This window comes from Oryctolagus cuniculus, chromosome 18, assembly GCF_964237555.1.
Source record: "Oryctolagus cuniculus chromosome 18, mOryCun1.1, whole genome shotgun sequence".
Classification (NCBI taxonomy): domain Eukaryota; kingdom Metazoa; phylum Chordata; class Mammalia; order Lagomorpha; family Leporidae; genus Oryctolagus; species Oryctolagus cuniculus.
Window position 1 is genome coordinate 63,521,891 of NC_091449.1, and position 18,918 is coordinate 63,540,808.

The 18,918-nt window shown below is 51.9% G+C and overlaps 1 protein-coding gene across 3 annotated transcripts in view; it reads left to right on the forward strand.

Moving 5' to 3' along the window:
- Positions 1-16,108, forward strand: part of GAN (gigaxonin) — a 74,358-nt gene extending 58,250 nt beyond the window's left edge. For all 3 annotated transcript variants that reach the window (XM_051847037.2, XM_051847040.2, XM_070062797.1), the window contains 2 exons: positions 5,245-5,354; positions 5,439-16,108. In XM_051847037.2, the coding sequence (XP_051702997.2) occupies positions 5,245-5,354; positions 5,439-5,620 (292 nt within the window). In that variant the 3' untranslated portion in view covers positions 5,621-16,108. The remainder of the gene's footprint in view (positions 1-5,244; positions 5,355-5,438) is intronic.
- Positions 16,109-18,918: the final 2,810 nt, after the last annotated feature.

The window sequence follows — 18,918 nt, forward strand, 5'->3', positions numbered from 1 at the left end:
ACCTGCGAGATGGCTTGAGATACAGCAGTTATTCATTCCTGAAGGAACCTTTGGAGTAAGCTAATTATGCGTGGCAGAAATAGGAGCACTAAGATTATGAGGGCAAAAAGAGGTACTAGAGACATCGCCCACAGCGGAGACGATGACCTTGTGAATACCTCTCATTAGTGTGTCAACCTGAGAGGTGGGTCCTGTGGGGTAGACTTAGGGAGATGTTACTTGTTGTAATGAAGTAAAACATACCCAAGGGGGTGCCCTTTGAGTTTGGCCATGGTGGGATTAGTCAGTATCACCTCACAGAGCCTACTCCACTTTGGCTTTAGAGCAGCCTCATTTTGTTTTAGACAAACCCAGTCACCAGGTTAAGAAGTAGGAACAGAGTAGGGAGGCAGAGTGTGGTTTGGGCAGGTGCATGTCTGCAAAGGTCCGTAAGTGAGAGTGCATTGCAGTGAGAAGAGGGAAACTGAGAGCAGGAGGAACAGCTGCAAGGTTTTGTAGGGGAGGGAAGTTAGGTGAGAGGAGAGGCCCTCCATAGAGAATTTCAGACGGGCTAAGCATTAGGGCCTTCTGTGGAAGAGATCAGATTCGTAACAGAGCTAGAGTGAGGAGTTTCACCCAGTCTAAGTGACCTGGACGGAGAGTTTAGTTGGGTCCTGTTTTAAAATTCCATTCATTCGTTCTACTTTCCTGAAAGGGGGTGGGGGGGTGGGGGGTATGAAAAAGCCATGAGATGACCGGCGCCACGGCTCACTAGGCTAATCCTCCGCCTTGTGGCGCCGGCACACCGGGTTCTAGTCCCGGTCGGGGCGCTGGATTCTGTCCCGGTTGCTCCTCTTCCAGTCCAGCTCTCTGCTGTGGCCCGGGAGTGCAGTGGAGGATGGCCCAAGTGCTTGGGCCCTGCACCCACATGGGAGACCAGGAGAAGCACCTGGCTCCTGGCTTTGGATCAGTGCGGTGTGCCACAGCGCACCAGCCGCAGCAGCCATTGGAGGGTGAACCAACGGTAAAGGAAGACCTTTCTCTCCTTCTCTCTCTCTCTCTCACTGTCCACTCTGCCTGTCAAAAAAAAAAAAAAATGCCATGAGATATGAAGAGAGGCAAATACTATTTGAGTAATATGAGAGGTAAACTCCCGTCCATTGTCTGGCTGAATGGAATCAGGTAATCCAAATCTTGGGGTGATATCATTTAAATGTATAGTGGAAACGGTAGAAGCTCTTTTGTTAGTCATGGGAAAAGCTTCCACCCACCCCGAGAAGTTGTCCACCATCACCAGAAGGTAAGGTGTTCGCCTAACTGGTAGCATGTGAGTGAATCTGCCAGTCCTCTCCTGGGAGTGACCCACCAGCCTGGTGAGTGGGGAGTGGGGGGCCTGAGTTGAGGTTAGCAGTTTGGCACATGCTACATGTCTGAGGTATGTTACGCAGCTTCTCCACAGCAGGAGTTAGAGAATGTGTGACCTCAGAAGTGAAGAAGAGAGTTGGAGTGATAGAGAGAATGGAGGTTCTTTAGAAAGTAACTTGGAGAGAAGAAGGGAGTATTAGTTTCTCATCTGGAAGCCACCATGAATCCTTTCTAGATGCCCTTTGTTGTTGGAACGGAGAGGTTTCTAGGTCTGACTAGACGGGGCTGAGCTGCAGAGAAGAGATGGGATTGTCTCCCCAGGAGCCGCTGCGTAGCTGTCATCAGCCTGGCTGTGAGCTTCGGATAGGGATTGTTTACCTTTCGGGTGTCCTCTTCAGTGAGTAATAGGGGCTTTGCTGGCAGCTGGGCGGCATCGAGAAGAGCTTTAGTCGGCTTGCCGTTTATTATAGGGGTCCCTCGGGCTGTCAGAGAGCCCCTTTCTCGCCATATCTGGGCACTGGAATGGGTGATATTATAGGCATATCAGGAATCTGTGTACATATTGGCTGTCTTTCCTTTGGCTAAGGTGAAGCCTGAATCAAGGCTAACAGTTCGGCCTGTTGGGAGGTAGTGCCTTGAGGTAGGGGCCCAGCCTCTGTGACCCTAAGTGGGGAAGAGGGGGAGGTGTCATCACAGTGTCCCTCAATCATGGCGTATCCAGTGAGAAAAGGGGGAGTTGTAGGAGCACTACCATCAGTGAGCCAATCCGGGGCTTTGGGAATCGGAGTGTCTGTGAGGTGGTGAAATGTAGTCAGGGAAAAGTCCAGGAAGTCAGGACAGGAGTGGGGTTCGAGGGGAGGGGAGTAGCTGGGCTGAGAGAAGAGCAGCGATGACAGGTAACGGTGGGCTGGAGAAGGGTGGAGCGAAGAACTGGGACGCGAGATGGCGATACAGATTGAAAAGCCCGGTGGCTGAGGAGGTCTTGCAACCCATGAGAGGACCAGATTTGTAAGGGTGATGAAAGGTTAGCTTTTGGGCCTCGGATATGAGAAGGGCTGCCATGACCCCTCGGCCTTGGGACCGGCCTTGATAAACCCCATCTAACTGTTTGGAGAAAGAGGTCACAGGTGTAATATCTCTGGCCTTTTGGGCCAGGAGACTGAGTGCCTGCCCCTTAGAGCTATGAATAGAGAGGAGGAACGGTTTAAGTCGGCTGGGAAGACTCAAGGCGGGCTTGTAGAAGAGCCTTCTTTAGGGTTTGGAATGGGGTCTCTAGGGAGGAAGTCTCTTGCAAGGGCCATCTAGATTGCCTCTCGTGGCTTCATAGGTTTAGCATATAAGAGAAAAGTTTGAAATCCAGATGTGAAAATATCCCACAAGTCCCAAGAAAGAGGAGGTCTCACTTAGTACATGGGAAAGGAACGGAGTGTCTAGCATCACCAGGAGTCCCAAGAAGGTGACAGCAGTGGAAGCCTTCTTTGGAGACGCCCAATAACCTTTCTCAGCTAGAAAGTTCAAGAGACTCGTGGTTTGTTGGGGACAGGTGTCTCGGGAGGGCTACAGAGATCATCAACATATTGAAATAGGGTGTGGGGTGGCAGGTCAATAGAGGCGAGATCGCCTGGAGGGCCAGCCCAGAGCTGCCCACTGTTCCAGAAATCTTGGGATAATACGCTCGCTCCAGGTGAGTGTCGGGGTCAGACCAGGTAAAGGCAAAGAGTGGGAGGAGGTGTCAAGAGGAATTGTGAAGAAAGCATCCGTTAGGTCCAGGACAGAAGAGAGACATCGTAGTGGGTACTCGGGAGAGGAGCATGCAGGGGTTTGGCACCGCTGACCACCCACTAATTCTACCTCTCGCACACAGTGGACCTAGCCTGTGGTGCTTATGACTGTGCCGTTTGCCTAGAGGTGATTGTGTCCCACATTCCTTCTGTGTGTGTTACTTGGAATTCTTCTGTAAAAAATCCCTCCCGTCTCCCTTCTTTTTAGGTTTTTTTCTATTACTTGTAAGTATGGATTCATGGATGTTTTACCCTGTAAGTCCAGTGCTGCGGCGTTGAGATTGCCCAGATTGTCCCAGCTTCGGCAGCTCCTGTGTCCCCTGTCCTTGTCCAGGCATCTCCGTTCTGGCCCCACCCCCGTCGGCTCCTGTGGCCCTCATCCTTGTCCAGGCACCTCCGTTCTGGCCCCACCCCTGTCGGCTCCTGAAGCCCCCATCCTTGTCCAGGCACCTCTGTTCTGGCCCCACCCCCGTCGGCTCCTGTGGCCCCCATCCTTGTCCAGGCACCTCCATTCTAGCCCCACCCCCGTCGGCTCCTGTGGCCGCTGTCCTTGTCCAGTCACCTCCGTTCTGGCCCCACCCCCGTCAGCTCCTGCAGCCCCTGTCCTTGTCCAGGCACCTCTGTTCTGGCCCCACCCCTGTCGGCTCCCGTGGCCCCCATCCTTGTCCAGGCATCTCCGTTCTGGCCCCACCCCCGTCGGCTCCTGTGGCCCTCATCCTTGTCCAGGCACCTCTGTTCTGGCCCCACCCCTGTCGGCTCCTGCGGCCCCCATCCTTGTCCAGGCACCTCTGTTCTGGCCCCACCCCTGTCGGCTCCTGCAGCCCCCATCCTTGTCCAGGCACCTCCATTCTAGCCCCACCCCCGTCGGCTCCTGTGGCCGCTGTCCTTGTCCAGGCACCTCTGTTCTGGCCCCACCCCCATCGGCTCCTGTGGCCGCTGTCCTTGTCCAGGCACCTCCGTTCTGGCCCCACCCCCATCGGCTCCTGCAGCCCCTGTCCTTGTCCAGTCACCTCCGTTCTGGCCCCACGAGGTGCTCCAGGCTCATGTCTTCTTTTCTCTGCCTCACTCTGCATCAGACACTTCTTCATGGAGCTCAGGATCCTATTACTAAACTGATTTTCAACAGAGGTGCTAAGGCAGTTAGTGGGGAAAGAAAGGCCTGCAGCAAATGGTCCTGGGGAAACTGGCTATCTGTGTGGAGAAAAGTGATCTTTGACTCCTGCCTTACACACAAGTAATCTAAAATGTAAGAGCTAAAGCCATAGAATTTCCAGAAGATGGTTTAGGAGGACAATCTCTCTAACTGAGATGAACAGCCTGCATGCTGGGAAGCATATTCATAATACTCATACTCATAATCTCATAAAGGCCTGTGTCTACAAAATAATAAAGAACCTTGCGATTCAATAGGAAGACAGTAAACGAATTTTTGAAAGCAGCAAAACTCTGAGCAGACATTGGCACGAGACCCGTGAAATGCCAGTCAGCACATGCAGAGCTGCTCTCCATCATCGTTCTTTGGAAACACACACCAGGAAAGTGGCTGAAATCAAAAAGACTGGCAGTACCAAGAGCTGACAGAAATACCAAGCATTGGGATTTTCGTAAACTGCTCCTGGGAAAGCAGAACGCACCACCCTTTGGAAAGCAGTGAGGCATTTTCCCATCACATGGAATAACCCTTACCGTAAACCCTGCGATTCCGTAGCTTGGGTCCACAGAAAGCCTTGCACCCTCAAGTTCACTGCAGCCTTGTTCACAATGTGAAACACTGCCAAGTGCGCTCATCAGCAGGTGAATGTAAATTCTGGCCCGTCCGTGTAATGGGATGCTTTCTAGAAATGAGCGAATTCCTGCTGCAGACAACACGGCTGACTCTCCGAAGCTCTGTGCTCACTCTAAGCAGCAGACTGGAGAGCACACACTCTGTGATGCGCTGTGCGTGACCTTCCAGCCCTGGCAGAATTAACCTCTGCATGTCAGGAAGCCCGTCCGGGGTTACCTGGAGCTAGAGTGGGAGTCAGCGTGGAGCAGCTGGTGTGGCTCGGTCAGGCAGTCTTCCTAAATGTCGTGGTCACCGCTTCGATTTCCTTAGTTTTGTCTGCCACTTTGCTTTCAGGTGGATCTACCTTAACGACCAGAACCTGTGCATCCCTGCCAGTTCCTCTTTCGTCTATGGAGCTGTGCCTATAGGAGCTAGTATTTATGTTATCGGAGATCTGGATACAGGTAAGAGTACTGGTGACTTTGTCAGAACTGTTGCTGGTGATTCTGAGGCACCTCATCACGGCTGTGTGTGTTTTTGTGGATTAGGTACCAATTACGACTATGTGCGTGAGTTTAAACGCAGCACAGGAACCTGGCACCACACGAAACCACTTCTTCCATCCGACCTTCGCCGCACCGGGTGTGCAGCCTTACGTATTGCAAATTGCAAGCTCTTCCGCCTGCAGCTTCAGCAAGGCTTATTCCGTATCCGTGTCCATTCGCCATGAGGAAGAAGCGGAGCAGAACGCGAGAGCCTGCCCGAGAGCACCATGACATAGCTTTACGTAAGGGAGGACAAGAGATGGCAGCTGAAACTCGCTGTGCGTGCTGGGTGTTGCTGTGGTACCTTTTTGGTGGTTTCGTAATGCTTCCCAAGCTTGAGCCTCAGCTCCCGTTTGAGAGAACAGGGAAGTGTGGAGAAACTGCCTGGGAGGGATCTGCTCCTCAGTTAGGTGGGCCGTAGGCAGTGGAGGCTAGCAGACGTGCAGAGGAGAAGCGAGCGGGAGCTGTGTGCTGTAAAATGTCCAAGTTCAGATACTAAGGTGCATTTCCCTGAAGGGAACCACAGCTGCCTGACTGCTGGGTTCAAGTGTGTGGCTTTGGTGAACAAACAACAAATCCATATATGCAAATCAACATATCCAGACATACCCAGATCGCTTTTCTATCGCACTGGGAAGGATCTATTATGCCTAACCCTGCCCAACGAGTTAAGACTTGTGCCTCAAATGTTAGATTGGACAATAAGTCAGGTAGTCTCCATTTATTACTAGTATTACATCCTAAGAATCTGTTAAAAGCTGTATTATGATGAGACTAACCTTCTATCTTAGTAATGTAAAGGTGTGGTAATCGATGAGTCAGGTCGCAGCCCTCGCGTGAACCTGCAGGAGGTTGCTAGCCGGTGCGTTAGCTTGATTGAGATGTGTCATGCCGTTGTTTCTGGGGTAGTGCTGTCGGAATCGTGAAGGATCTCACGCAGCACCACTCTTCCTTTCCATTTGATCAGAACCATTTCTAAAGTAGGATATTGGTGAGTGGGAGGGAGAAAGGCTTGAGTTGGACAAATAGGAAAGGTCTTCTGTGACTGTTAAAAAAAAAAAAAAGCTGTCTAGACAAAATATATAGGGATCAAAAACTTTCTAATATAATGTGTCTGAAAGCACACAAGTCTTGTTTACTACTGTTTGGAATTTGAAAACTTGTCTTAGGATGCAATTCTGTGTTCACAGTTCAGTCTTTGGAGTAGAATTTTCCCAGTGCTGTTTGCTGGTGAGAGTTACAGACAAATTACATTATGAGTAAAGTTTGGCTGGTAGAATAAACTACCTCAACTTAATTTCATTCTGTTCATGTAGAACGAGTCGATCTGCTCCTCTTTTCCTCTTCCCTGTCTCTGCCTCTCTCCCAGCCCACCTCCCACCAGAGGGGGAGAAGTCCCCAGTAGCGGAAGTTGTCTTGCGAGAGAGTTTGTTTTCCATTCAAATTCCACCACCTGAGTGTCAAACCAGGGACCTCAAAGTGTTTGATTACTTCATAATTTGAATTTTATGCAATATCGAATTTCTAATCAATTTACTATCGAGTACTTCATTTTTAATTGTTTTCTACGGCTTTGTTTTTCGTGGAGAATGTGGCTAAAGGAGCAACATTTTGTCTTAACGACTAATAAGTGTATAAATGTATTCTTTGGTTGTAAATTTGAGAACAGGCATTTCTCCTGGAGACGTCCTGTGTGGAATGTTTGTGTGCTGTTAACGTGCACACGGAGTGTTGCTTCTGGTTTCCCAGCCTTGAGCCTAGAAGGGTGGCCCGTCTGCGACTGACTGCCGGAAGTCAGTCCACGGCTACGAAAGCTGCTGACAGAGGCCCTGTGCAGGGCGGTTCCAGAGCACATCACGTGTGCCACCTTAGCTCTCCATCTGTCCAGCAGCTACTTAGTGAAAGAAGATCCGAAGTTTGTATCTTAGATACCAGAGTGGCCCAATGGGCCACACATTCAGCATCCAAATTTGATATTTGAATCAGAGCCGGGCATAGAGTTTTACTGTGTGCCGGTCGGCTGTTGTCTCCACGTTTTCCCGGTGACCTTTGGATGTGTTTTAATTAGAACAAGCTCTGTGGCTACTTCAAAGACGTCTTTGTTTTTATAGTTAGGTCTTAGTTCAAGAGGGAACCAATTGCAGCAGAGGTGGACTTGCCTGGTGAGATGTACCCTGGACAGTGTAGTCCCTGGGCGTCAGAGCTGCAGCTGGGGAACGTGGACGTCTGTCAGCACTGAAATTTAAAATTCTTCCATCCATGCCAGGCCTCTCCACGGAGATAAATGATTATTGAGGAGTGAGTGGGTTCCTACTGCAATGTTATCAGTGCCTGCTTGACTTGGTAAACCCATTTTATAAAACATAGGTTGTTTTTTTTTTAATTCAGTTCAATGACACTGTAGCTGCAGAAATTAGATAATATTTTATAAAATAAATTTGCCACATAATATGGGATGCAATAACCAACAAAAGCTACTAAGTGCCAAACTGTTGTTTTACTAAATATAAATATAAAAATGCTGTGTTGAAGCATAGCGTTGTATTTAATTTTCTTATGTTGCGAAATTAATCATGACCTTCTTTGTATATTACATTTATTTCAGTATTGTGAAATAAATTGTAATTCATTTCATGCAGGTTTGTGTTTTAACATTCCACTTATGCCTTGAAACACCTGTTGTTCCTGATACTTCTTTCTCAGTTAAGCACTTTGACCAGATGTGTGGGAATTGGCAGCTGAGGGTAGGTCCTCAAATGTTACATACAAGTATCTATGGGGAAGTGCAATTTATTTTCCTTGTCCCACCACTAGAAGGAGAGTTGTCTTAGGTTAGAGTGAGTGGATATTTAAAGCGTCTCTCCCAGCCTACTGTCTTCAATAGGTTTGTTTGTTTCTTTCTTTAACACATCCAAATTATAAGTGTTTAACTTAAAATGAAGTTTTTTGGCGTGTGTTTGGTAGTGCTTACACCCTGGGAGAAGAGAAAGGGTGAGATGCGTGAGTGAGCGTGTGTGTGTGCGTGCGTGTGTTGTGCCGCATGACTTCAGAAATCCATTTGTACATGTTTACTTTTTAGTTGTAGTTCCAAACTACACGTGTCCCGGTGTCCTGGTGCTTCACATCAGTTCTTGAGCCTGGGTGTCCCTCTTTCAGTTTATTCTGCGTGTTAAACTCAAGTAGTCACATAGTTGCAGTTTGTACTTTTGCTTGATGTTTGCTTTTCTCCTCTTCAGCTGGATGTAAAACAGTGGTCCCCAGCTAGCAGGGTGTGCAGCGGATACTTGGCCTGAGTAGCCGGTATGTTTGTTGTCTGGCTTTGTATGTACTGCCGTGAGGAGCTGGTGACTGATAGCACACCTTCTCACACTGTGCAGCAACGACCAGAGCGTGCCGGCTGTTCTGGCGCTGGTGGTGGGGTGTTCTCTTACGCTGCAGGCCACCTCAGAGGTGGAACTTTCTTCACTGATGGCTTGAAAGTGTCGTTTTTCTATTCACAAGTGGAGAGTTTCGCCAGGCAAGGTAGAGGAAATACATTCTTTGTGTCGATTAGGTGAAGGGAGGACTGTCTGCTGCGAGGTGTGGGTACAAAGTTAGGTTCCTGGAGGAAGAGCTTAGCCGCCTTGGGCCCTTGGGGTTCCCTTGGTACATTCCTACCGCAGGTGCCAAGCCGGGGACCCCCACAAGTTTTCCCAGGAGTGCTGAAAACCCTGCACTATGACCTTCAGCATGTTGGCTTTGTTGATTCAAAAGGCCTCCTGTGGACAGATGGAGACATTTGATTCGCTGGGGAGAGAAAGAGGTGGCACTTTCTTTGTACCCATTCAAAGGTGCTGCAACCCTCAGACACCCTGCGGAAGGAAGGGAGAGGTGGCTTTTGTGGGGGCTGCCCCTGAGCCTGGCCCAGCAGAGCAAAGCTGCCCTGGGGCAGTCAGCAGGTGTCCACTGAGCACCCACTGGGAACTGGGCCTGTGTCTCTGGGAGCTTAACAAGGAGGCGGATGTCAGACTGCCCTCCCCCTCTGGCTTGTAGCCCGCTGCGGGATGCAGGGATGCACCGGGACCCTGCCTGTCATCAGCTCACCTAGTTATTTCATAATACGCATGTTCTGTGAGCCTTTTGATGATCCCCAGGTATTCCTGTGGTCCGAGGCGCGGCTTTCACTGGGTTATGCTCTCTGAGAGTGACTAATTTTGCTGGGTTTTTGACAAGACGCTTTGTACACAGACGGGGTGGCCTCTTGTTATGGAGTGGAAAGCCAGAAGAAAAAAACAATGCCAAGTGCCTGATCCACTGCGCACAACCCTGGGTCTCCATACGTTCTGTAGGATTTTTGAGACCCAGCACTCCTGTTTAATGTTGATTTTATTTTATTTAACACTTTGTACATGGGTTCCATAATGCATTGCTCTGGTCCTCACATAGCTGGAACGGGTGGCACGCCCTCTGCACTGTCCGGCAGCAGTCTCTGAGGCCCAAGCAGGTGCAGCTCCAAGCTCTTGGGTACCAATGCGTTCTTCAGCCTCTTAGCCTATAAGTTGGTTTTACTTGGCATACGAGTATCTTTCATCATAGAGTCATCCTGTTGTAGTCAAGTTGTGCAGATGTAAGCTGAAACGTCTTTGTTCACCAGTTAGCTCCCAGAAATTTGGGATTTTAGGAAGGTCCTAAGAAGAGAAGTAGGTGTTTGTGTGTAAAGGGAAGCGATGAGAAGCGTGACCTTGGCTGTCCTCCGCTAGCCTGTGATCAGCAGGGAGGAGGAAGCTGGGTCCTCAAGTGCTGAGGAGAGTGTTTCCCGCCTCTTTCACGAGCCCTGAGTGTTCTCCGCAGCTGGCGTAGGCGAGCGCAGACCCACTTGCCCGTAGGTGGCTCCCACACGCGTGCGTGGGCAGTCAGGTCTAGTTCTCCATCTACCAGGTCGACCAACAAGACTTTTTTTAAATTTTGTGTTTTTTCAGAAGTGACTCTATGACTTTAAATCTGTCTCAAGACCATGTCCTTGTAGTAGTTCCATTTCTGTGACCTAGGAGAATCCAGTTATGCTCCTGCTTTCTCTGGCCTAATCCACGTTGTTTAGCAAAGTTTGTTCTTCAGTTCTGTCACTGGACTCCCGGTGATTGGATTTTTCAGCTCCTTCCCTTTCTCCTGATACCAACAAATAAAACTAAGTTGGTAATTATTCAGTGAGAAACATCTGTTACTTTCTCTTTTCTTTTTTATTTAGAGATAAAAACCAGTCTTTTAAAATGGGTACTCACCTGAACTTTGACCTGATTATAAACTCTGGTATTGATGTTCAACTTGATAACCGTGAAATTAGAGGCAGCATGGGTGGGGGAGGGAGGTGGAGCCTGCCTCCAGTCTGTCTTCTGCCTGGGACCTTATTGCTGTTTTCACTCAGGTGTAGTAAGGTGTACCTTAGGACCTGGAGTTACATTCTTTCAAGTTCTACCAATGACCTTGCTTTAAATACAACTATACATAGCTTGCTTTATCACGTTTCCTGTTTAATTGGATGAGAGTTGCGTGCACTTATTCCCTCATGCACTTATTCCCCCGGTTCTTTGTGTTTATAGGAAAACCTCTGTTCTCAGCTACCTCATTAGGTAGTGTTGTGCTTGACCCCCTGCCAAGTTAGAGGAATTCAACACACTCTGTCCTTTAACAAAAGCCTGGAAGCAAGCAGTCAGGGCCTTGAGGCGCACAATCTCCATTTAGAATAGGCACTTTCCATCAGGAGAAACAATGATTCTCCTGGAGCTGCTGCCGAGGGATTACTTGAACTTTAAAAAAAAGAGTCTCTGAAAGGCTCTGTTTTCTAGTGCAGAAATGCGGGGTATTTCACCCCCACCGCTGTGTGCACACAGGGAGCTTCCTTCTGTCCTAGGCCCAGCAGGGAAGTGGGTCTGCCTGTGTGTGACCCAGTGGGGCACCCTCAGATGTTTCCATAGGTGCTGTTGTTTCCCACGACTCTAATTTTGATGGAAATAGCAGCTCGTGACTAAGCCCCTCCCCTCTTTTCTTTCTGATAGCCCAAGGTTTTAAGTGAAATTCTCAAAGTGTTTCCCAACACAGGAGCAATCTGACATGCTTTCCTGGTACATGGTGCCTTGTCCACGCCCCCAGCGTCTGCCAGCTCGCCTGGTGCCATCACCACGTGCATCACCGTGGACACACCCTCCCTCTGGGAGTCGTCTCTTGTAGAAATGATCTAGCTCAGGCAATGGGCAGGTAGGCTGTGGCCTTAGTAAATATAGAGTACTGGGATGGTCGCTGTGACCAGAACAGGTGTGCCCATTCCTGAAAGCCTCGCGTGCTTGTAGTAAGTTAGGCGCCAGTAAAATTTAACACCGAACTGTCCTCATGCGTTCATAAGATTTGCTTTTTCTGCCTATGCTTTTCAGAGTTAGGGAGGGCTTGCTCCTGACTCCGTGGAATGACAAGGTCCCTCCACAGGTGACCGTCTGCCAGTGCCCTGTTGATGTGGCTGCAGGACTTGGACACTTCCTCTCCATGGTTCCCAAGAGAACCTGGGCCTGTCCCTCTCACTGCAGCCCAGGCGTTGTTGACTGTTCTGGAACATTCTTTGCCCAGCAAACCCAGGTGCTGAGTGCACGCTGTGGTGTCTGGTGACGCTGGGGTGGAGGACACTTCTGCTCTTTGGCCCCAAAGCTCAACTCAGTCTTGTACCTGCCGGAGTAAGGCAGTGGGGCATTTACCTGGGCAGGTGGTCATGCAGGTTGACTGTAGCAGTGACCTTCAGACTTGGGCTGGTGCCTTGCCCTCGTCAGTAGTGACTGTCACTGCTCCTGTCTTAGCACAGGGGGTACCGGAGCCAAGCATCCCTGGCCTCACTGCTCTCTTCATCCAATGGCTGCTGCCGTGGGACAGCAAGGGAACCTGGACCCGTGCCGCCTCCCTCCTGCGTCTCTGTGTCCTTATCCAGGGTGACCCTAGGCAGCAGAAGCATCCCGCCTGTGTGTAGCTTGTTAGAATTTAGCTTGTGATGAATGGCCCTCTGTGGGGAATTTGCCTAATGAAGCCCTCAAGGATACTCAAAACTCTCTGCTAATGCGGATTTCTTTTTTTTTTTTTTTTCCTACTAAAATATCAAAGAGAGTAGTCTACATTGTTCAAATAAACTAGGTATTTTCTAAGATCTGTTTGAGGCCAGTAGGCCGAAACTATGTTTTCTTAATGTGGATATATTACATAAAACTTAAAAAAAAAAAAGCAGGCAAGTACGTGTGTGCGTATGTGTGAGAGAACTTTTGTACCTTCAAATAAAGGAGGCTGTTTGATAAAGTGATAGCAAGAAGGAGCACTTAGTGCCGCACAGCTCGCACTCTGAGACTGTGCTGTTGATCTCAGTGAGACCTTTGGCAGCATCGTTGTCGGTATCTTTACAAATAGGAAAAGGGCGTAACAGCCAGGTTGAGTAGTCATGCCCAGGCCATGCTGAAAGAACAGACCCTCGTCAGCACAGTGAGGTATCCACAAGTGTCCCTTTGAACAGTTAAGTCAGTGACCTGTGTGGAGACACAGAGCAGGTGCGTGTGGGGGGGTGCTGGGTTGGGAGTTAGGATCTCCAGTCTGCGTTCAGAAACGACAGTGGCTGCTGAAAGAGCAAGTGGCAGGGGCCGTGGGTTATGCCTGGGGCCAGCAGACCCAGCTGTCCTAGGTGGCAGCACGGGGCTGTCTGGGGGCGGCGTCTGGGAGGAGGTCTCATGCTGCCTGACCGCTGGGGGGAGCTGCAGGCTCAGGGGGCCGTTGAAGGATCTGGCCTGCCAGAGGCTGCACGGCAGACGCGTGTGCTCCAAGAGCCTCGCCCGGGCAGTGGGCGGAGCTGCGGAGGCAGGATCTGATCTCCATCCAGACAGAACTAACTGCCTACTGGTGCAGCAGATGCCTCCTGTGTCCTGAGTGCCCAGCTCTCCACGGCCATGGCTGCAGCCAGAGGACTGTGCCCTGTGGCAGGGGACCCATGGGTTGGAGTCCCCAAAGCTCCTTGCAAATGGGAGATTTTGTGAACCATTTCCTTAGGAACAAATTGGTTGGTACTTGAATTGTTCGGTGGTTTTTGAGGAGAAGAGTCTGTTCAGTATGCCTGCCCTCTCTCCACGTTCCTCCCGCCCACCCAGCCTCCTCTCTGCCCATCACCACCCCAGTTTCTTGGCCACAGCCCCTTCACCTTCTGCACCTGGGCATTCTGATTCTAGCGGGACTTCCAGAAATGCTTTGCCAGAGGTTTTCCTCGAACCGTATTGTCCACTGGAGCAGCGACCCTCGCCTCGCATGCCTTCCGTTGTAAATCCCTTCCCAAGTGGTTTGTCGCCTGGGCAGCACCCTGGTCATCTGAGCAGGCTGCCCGTCGCCTGCGTCATCCTCACTCCTCGTGACCTTGGGTTGGAAGCACGTTGGTTTTGCTGTCTGTGGCCCCGCTCCGCAGTGACGGGCTGGGTGGCTCCCTGGGCAAGAACAGGTCCCTTCTGTGCTGCTGAGGGACCTGCTGTGACACAGGAGGCTGCCCTGCGCGGGTTTTTGAGGCACTTGATGTCTGTCATCATCACACGCACGCTGCCCCCTGCCCCTCCATCCCACTCCTCGCCCAGCCTGGTTTCTGACAGCTTGAGTGAGCACTCAGAGGGGGCAGGATCGCTCTCCTGGTTCCCCGACCAGCGCTCTCACACTGCCTTTGTCTTACCAGGCCTGTCACCCAGCCCTTGGAGCTGCCCGGGGCAGGCCTCAGGGGTGGCCAGTGCACCCCAGCTCCCTGAGCAGCTGAAGCTAGAACGGACCTCCCCTCCCCCTGCACTGCCTCAGCGCCTCGGGCAGCACTGGGTGACCCACTGTCCAGCGGGACGTGCCTGGGGCCCCTGGGCAGGCCCTGCATGGATTGTGTTCCGCATGTCCTGGGGGGCTGGGTAGAGCGAGCTTCTCTCAGCTCCTACCGAGAGCAGTCTCCAGGCTGCCGTCACCCAGGGACAGTGACAGAGAGGCCACCTGTGCGAGTGTTTGTCAGAAGGCAAACCCAGAAAATGCGTGTATCATTACATATCAATCTAGCGTCCATTCTTTGAATGGATGCGGACCCTTCTTCATGAGGAATCACGTGGGCTCTGGCGCGGGCAGCGGGGGTGTTCTCTGCTCAGCTGCGGAACTCCAGTCACCTGGAGACAGCGGCTGCCGAGTGCGCAGGGGGCGTCCTGTCTCCCTGGGGCAAGTCGGGGCCCTTCCGTGAGAAGACGCCGGCTCCTGAGCACAGCTCGCCGTTGGCTCGGTAACCCGAGGCCTTTTCCGCTCCTGGGGTTCTTTGGTGTGGACGCGCTGTGACCGGCTCCTCCCTCCTGTACCCCTTCCAGTCACCTGGGAACTAGTGATAGTCGTTTTGTTCCATGCCAGCCATGCCACTTGTGACCTGTGACAGACGTGGGAAAGAGGCTGGCTTCAGTGGACGCAGCCTAAGTGAGGCACCCACGCGGGGGAAGCGGCGGATTGGACAGAGCTGTGCAGGCAGGCTTGGGCACACAGGGTCCCTGGGGACCATAGCGCATCGCGGTGGGGGCCGTAGTTTTGTTTTCTCCTGCTGGTGTAGGCCTCTGTCAGGAGAGAAGGCCCTCAAGGAAATCACTGCAAACAAGGTTGTGGGTGCAATTTGACTCTCACAGCAGGGCTGCTCTCTGCTCCCGCTGGCTCGTGCCTGTGTGGGGTACGCACGGCACTTACAGGTGACTGTCACCCTGGCCAGGAACCAGTCTTGAGCACACTCTTCATTTGGCACTTGGATGCTTTGAATACCAGAAGGAGAATTCCGTACCAGCCTTCCTCCTGGTAAACGCACACCTCTGTAGTTCAACACCTGCGCTTTCTGACGCGGCTCCACGCAGAGTGGCAGGAACTCAAACCTGCAGCCTTTATGACCTAGTAAACCTCACGTGGGTGCACAGGAGGCTTTATTGGGTGTGGTCAAGTCATCCTGTCTGTCCACAGCGCCCTGTTGTTAGCAAACAGGGAAGACACACAAGCTAAGCAAGGCTCAAAATACTGGAAGTCCCGGAAGCATGCAACTTGTGAAACTGTACTCCCCAGACGCTGTAGGCTAGCAGAGAAATTGTACTGACCTGGTGTCTCGCATTCTGTGGTCCACATGTAGCGCTGTGTTCTGTGGAGTAATCTGCTCCTTTGCCGGTGTGAAATGTAGCCCAGTCAGAAGCCACTGTTAGTGAGTAACCTTCCTCACACACTTGCTCTCCGGTTCACAAGTATACGGCCGCACAAAGGGTCGGTCACCCTTCCTAAACCCCGAGCACGCGTATTGTCTACATGCTTCAGTAGGTTGTGGGTAACCACGGGTCGAACCCTTCCCTTCCCCCTCCCCCGGCACAGCTCCTGTGCCCCGGGACCTGTGCCACTGTGCTGTTCTCTTGTACCAAGGATCAGTGAAAGTGTTTTATCTTTTTTATGTAGTTTGTATCGACTGGGTTTTATAACTGTCAGAAAACAGAAACAGAGTGTTGTATTTTGATCTGCAATTTGTGTATGGTAAAGTAATTTTGTTTTATGTATTGGAAGTTCATTTAAAACTTGAAATATTTTCTAGAAGGGTACCGAACAAAATGAATCGTCTTTAAGCTGTTTAATTAACCCAATAAAATGATTTGATGGGGAAGGCATTCTCGTTGTTTCTCGTTTTTAGAGGGTTTCCTGCGCGCCCGGCACCCTCTGTGTAGCTCGGTTCCGTCATGAATGCCTGGGCGGCTCCCGGCTCCCGGCTCCCGGCTCCCGGCTCCTGGTGTGAGCTGCTCCCTGGTGGCCACAGGCCACGTCTCTCCCAACACCGTTGGAGTAACTCTCCGTGCCATCATCCCCAAAACACAGCCTCAAGTTCACCTTCCTCAGAAGAGAGAAAAACAGGCTTAAGAGGATAGAGGCGCTGGGGCTGACAGAGTCCTCCTGCGGACTGAGTTTTCCGTGTCCCCTTGCCCCTGTGTCCAGAGGCAGTGAGCCTACAGGGCTGGGTGGTACTTCGGAGTTGCTGTGGCAGCTGTGCACGGAGGGCGAGGGGCCCCGCCCAGGGACTGGGCTGTGGTGAGGGTGGGCACAGCCATGTGCTGTCGGCAGACCCTCCTGGAATCGCGTGCAAAGGCGGAGAAGCGGAACCGCCATCTTCACCCCACAGCCGGCATGCTGCAGCTCTCACAGGGGCTGTAGCTTGTTTGCCACCTTCCACTGCAAGGTCCCGTGGTCCAGTGGTCCCTGGTCTCTTGTGCTGTGGAACATGTTCTTTGTATGTTGAGTCTTAGCCAGCGACCCGTGCTTCCGAGAGGTGGACGTGGCGTGGCTTGGTTGGCACTGTCTGAAGCTTCGCCCTCTGATGCCCGGACCCCCGCCTGTGGCACCCAGCTATCCCACTCGCCTCTGCCATCACACAGCCGCCACCTGCACTAAAACTACAAGGTGCCCTTGTCCTGTGGCTGAGGGCAGTATTCCTCCATGCAGAGTGGCAGTGGCAGAGCCTGGGAGGGGAAGCCCTACGTTGCCCAATTTCCTTTGTTTCTTTCCGATTTTATTTTCCTTTTATTTGAAGGGCTGAGAGACAAAGAGATGTCCCATCTGCTGGTTCACCCCCCAGTCAGGGCTGGGTGAGGCCAAGCCAGGAGCAAGATACTCAGTCGGGGTCTCTGAGGCCGGTGGCAGGGATCCAACTGCATGAGCCACCACCTGCTGCTTCCCAGAGTCTGCTCCAGCAAGAAGCTGGAACAGAAGCAAACCCAGTACGGGGTGTGGGCAGCCCAAACGGCGTCTTACCCAATGTACCCTATACACAGACACGCACCTCCAGTCCCTTTATTTCTAAAGTGACTGGTACATAAATCTGCGTGAGGGCCTGCGTGATGACATCGTGGGACAGGGCCTGTCCGTCTGGCAAGGGGTCAGCTGCTCAGTTTACTCAGCGGCCACGGTGGGAAGTGACACAGGACCGTGGTCAGTCAGGGCGACTTCCCGACGGTAGCCCACGGAGGACAACCTGTGTCCCCCTGAGACAGAAACGGATGAGAGCCAAGATCCTTTCTGCTTGTTTTTGGCCCAGATCAAGTTCGATTGCATTTTTTATTTTAAAGAAATGTATTAGGACTTCATTCAAGATGGATTCAGCGTAGCCCTGACTCGAGGGCGCCCGCGTGGCTCGCTCTGGAGTTGTCCCTGCTGTTACAGGCCCAGCGCAAGCCTGGATTCCTCCTCAGGGCTGGGTCAGCCGCTCCCGCTGCCCCCTGGCCATTTATGCACAGGATCCTTCTCCGCACAGCATTTGAAAAACCTGTTTCCCCAGCTGGATCCACGCAGCTGTCGCTGCTCTCTCTCTAGGGTGGCAAGGGTGAAAGCGAGGTTTTTAGTGAGGGCATGGAGGGGCTGGAGCCGCACGCCCTGCTGTAGAAATGTGAATTGGCGCAGCCAGTGTGGGGATGTCGAGCTCCTGGGCAAGCAGGCGGGCGTCCGGCCTAAGGATCAAGATGCAGCTTGGGATTTCTGCACCCACACCTGAGTGCCTGGGCTCTACTTCCTGTAATGCACACTCCGGGAAGCAGCAGGCGATGGCTCAAGGGCCTGGGTCCCTGTTGTCACCGTGTGGAGGAGCCACATGGAGCTCCTGGCTCCTGGCTGCTGCCTTCAGCCTGGCCCAGCTCTGCTCTTGCAGGCATTTGGGGAGCAAACCAGCAAATGGAAGCGCTCTCTCTGTCTCTCTCCCTGCCTTTCAAATGGGTGAAAATAAACAAATGAAAAATTTGAAAGGAGCAGTGTTAACACATGACCCAGCAGTGCTCCTCCTAGGCGTGAAGATCCAAGAGCAGGGAACGGCGAGAGTCTCTCCGGGCAGGCACACGAGTGTGCACGGCAGCTGCTGACGACGGCCAAAGGTGGAACCAGTGCCAGCCTTCACCAGCGATGAGTGGGTCGATGAACTGTGGTCTCTGTCCCCCCCCCACCACCACCCTGCCATGGGTCACATCAGTCGCATCAGGAATGAGATGCTGATGGGAAACCTCAAAACCACGCTAAGTGACAGCAGCCAGACACACAGGGCTATCTGCTACGTAAATCCATCTCTACAGAGGCCCAGAAGAGGCTCTGGGGAGGAAGAACCCATGACTGGTTGTCCAGGGCTGGGGAGTGACTGTTGATGGGTACAGGGTCTCCTTGGGGGCTGATGAGAAGGTTCTGGAAGGACATGGAGTGATGGCTGCACAGCACTGTGAGTGCTAAATGCCACTGAGGTGTTAAGTGGAGACACTGAGGGAATTTTACCTCACTTAAATCAAATGAGGAGGGCCCGGCATTGTGGTATATCTGGTGAAGCCTCCGCCCGTAGCGCTGGCATCCCATATGGGCGCTGGTTCGAGTCCTGGCTGCTCCACTTCCGATCCAGCTCCCTGCTAATGTGCCTGGAGAAGCAGCAGAGGATGGCTCTAGTGCTTGGGCCCCC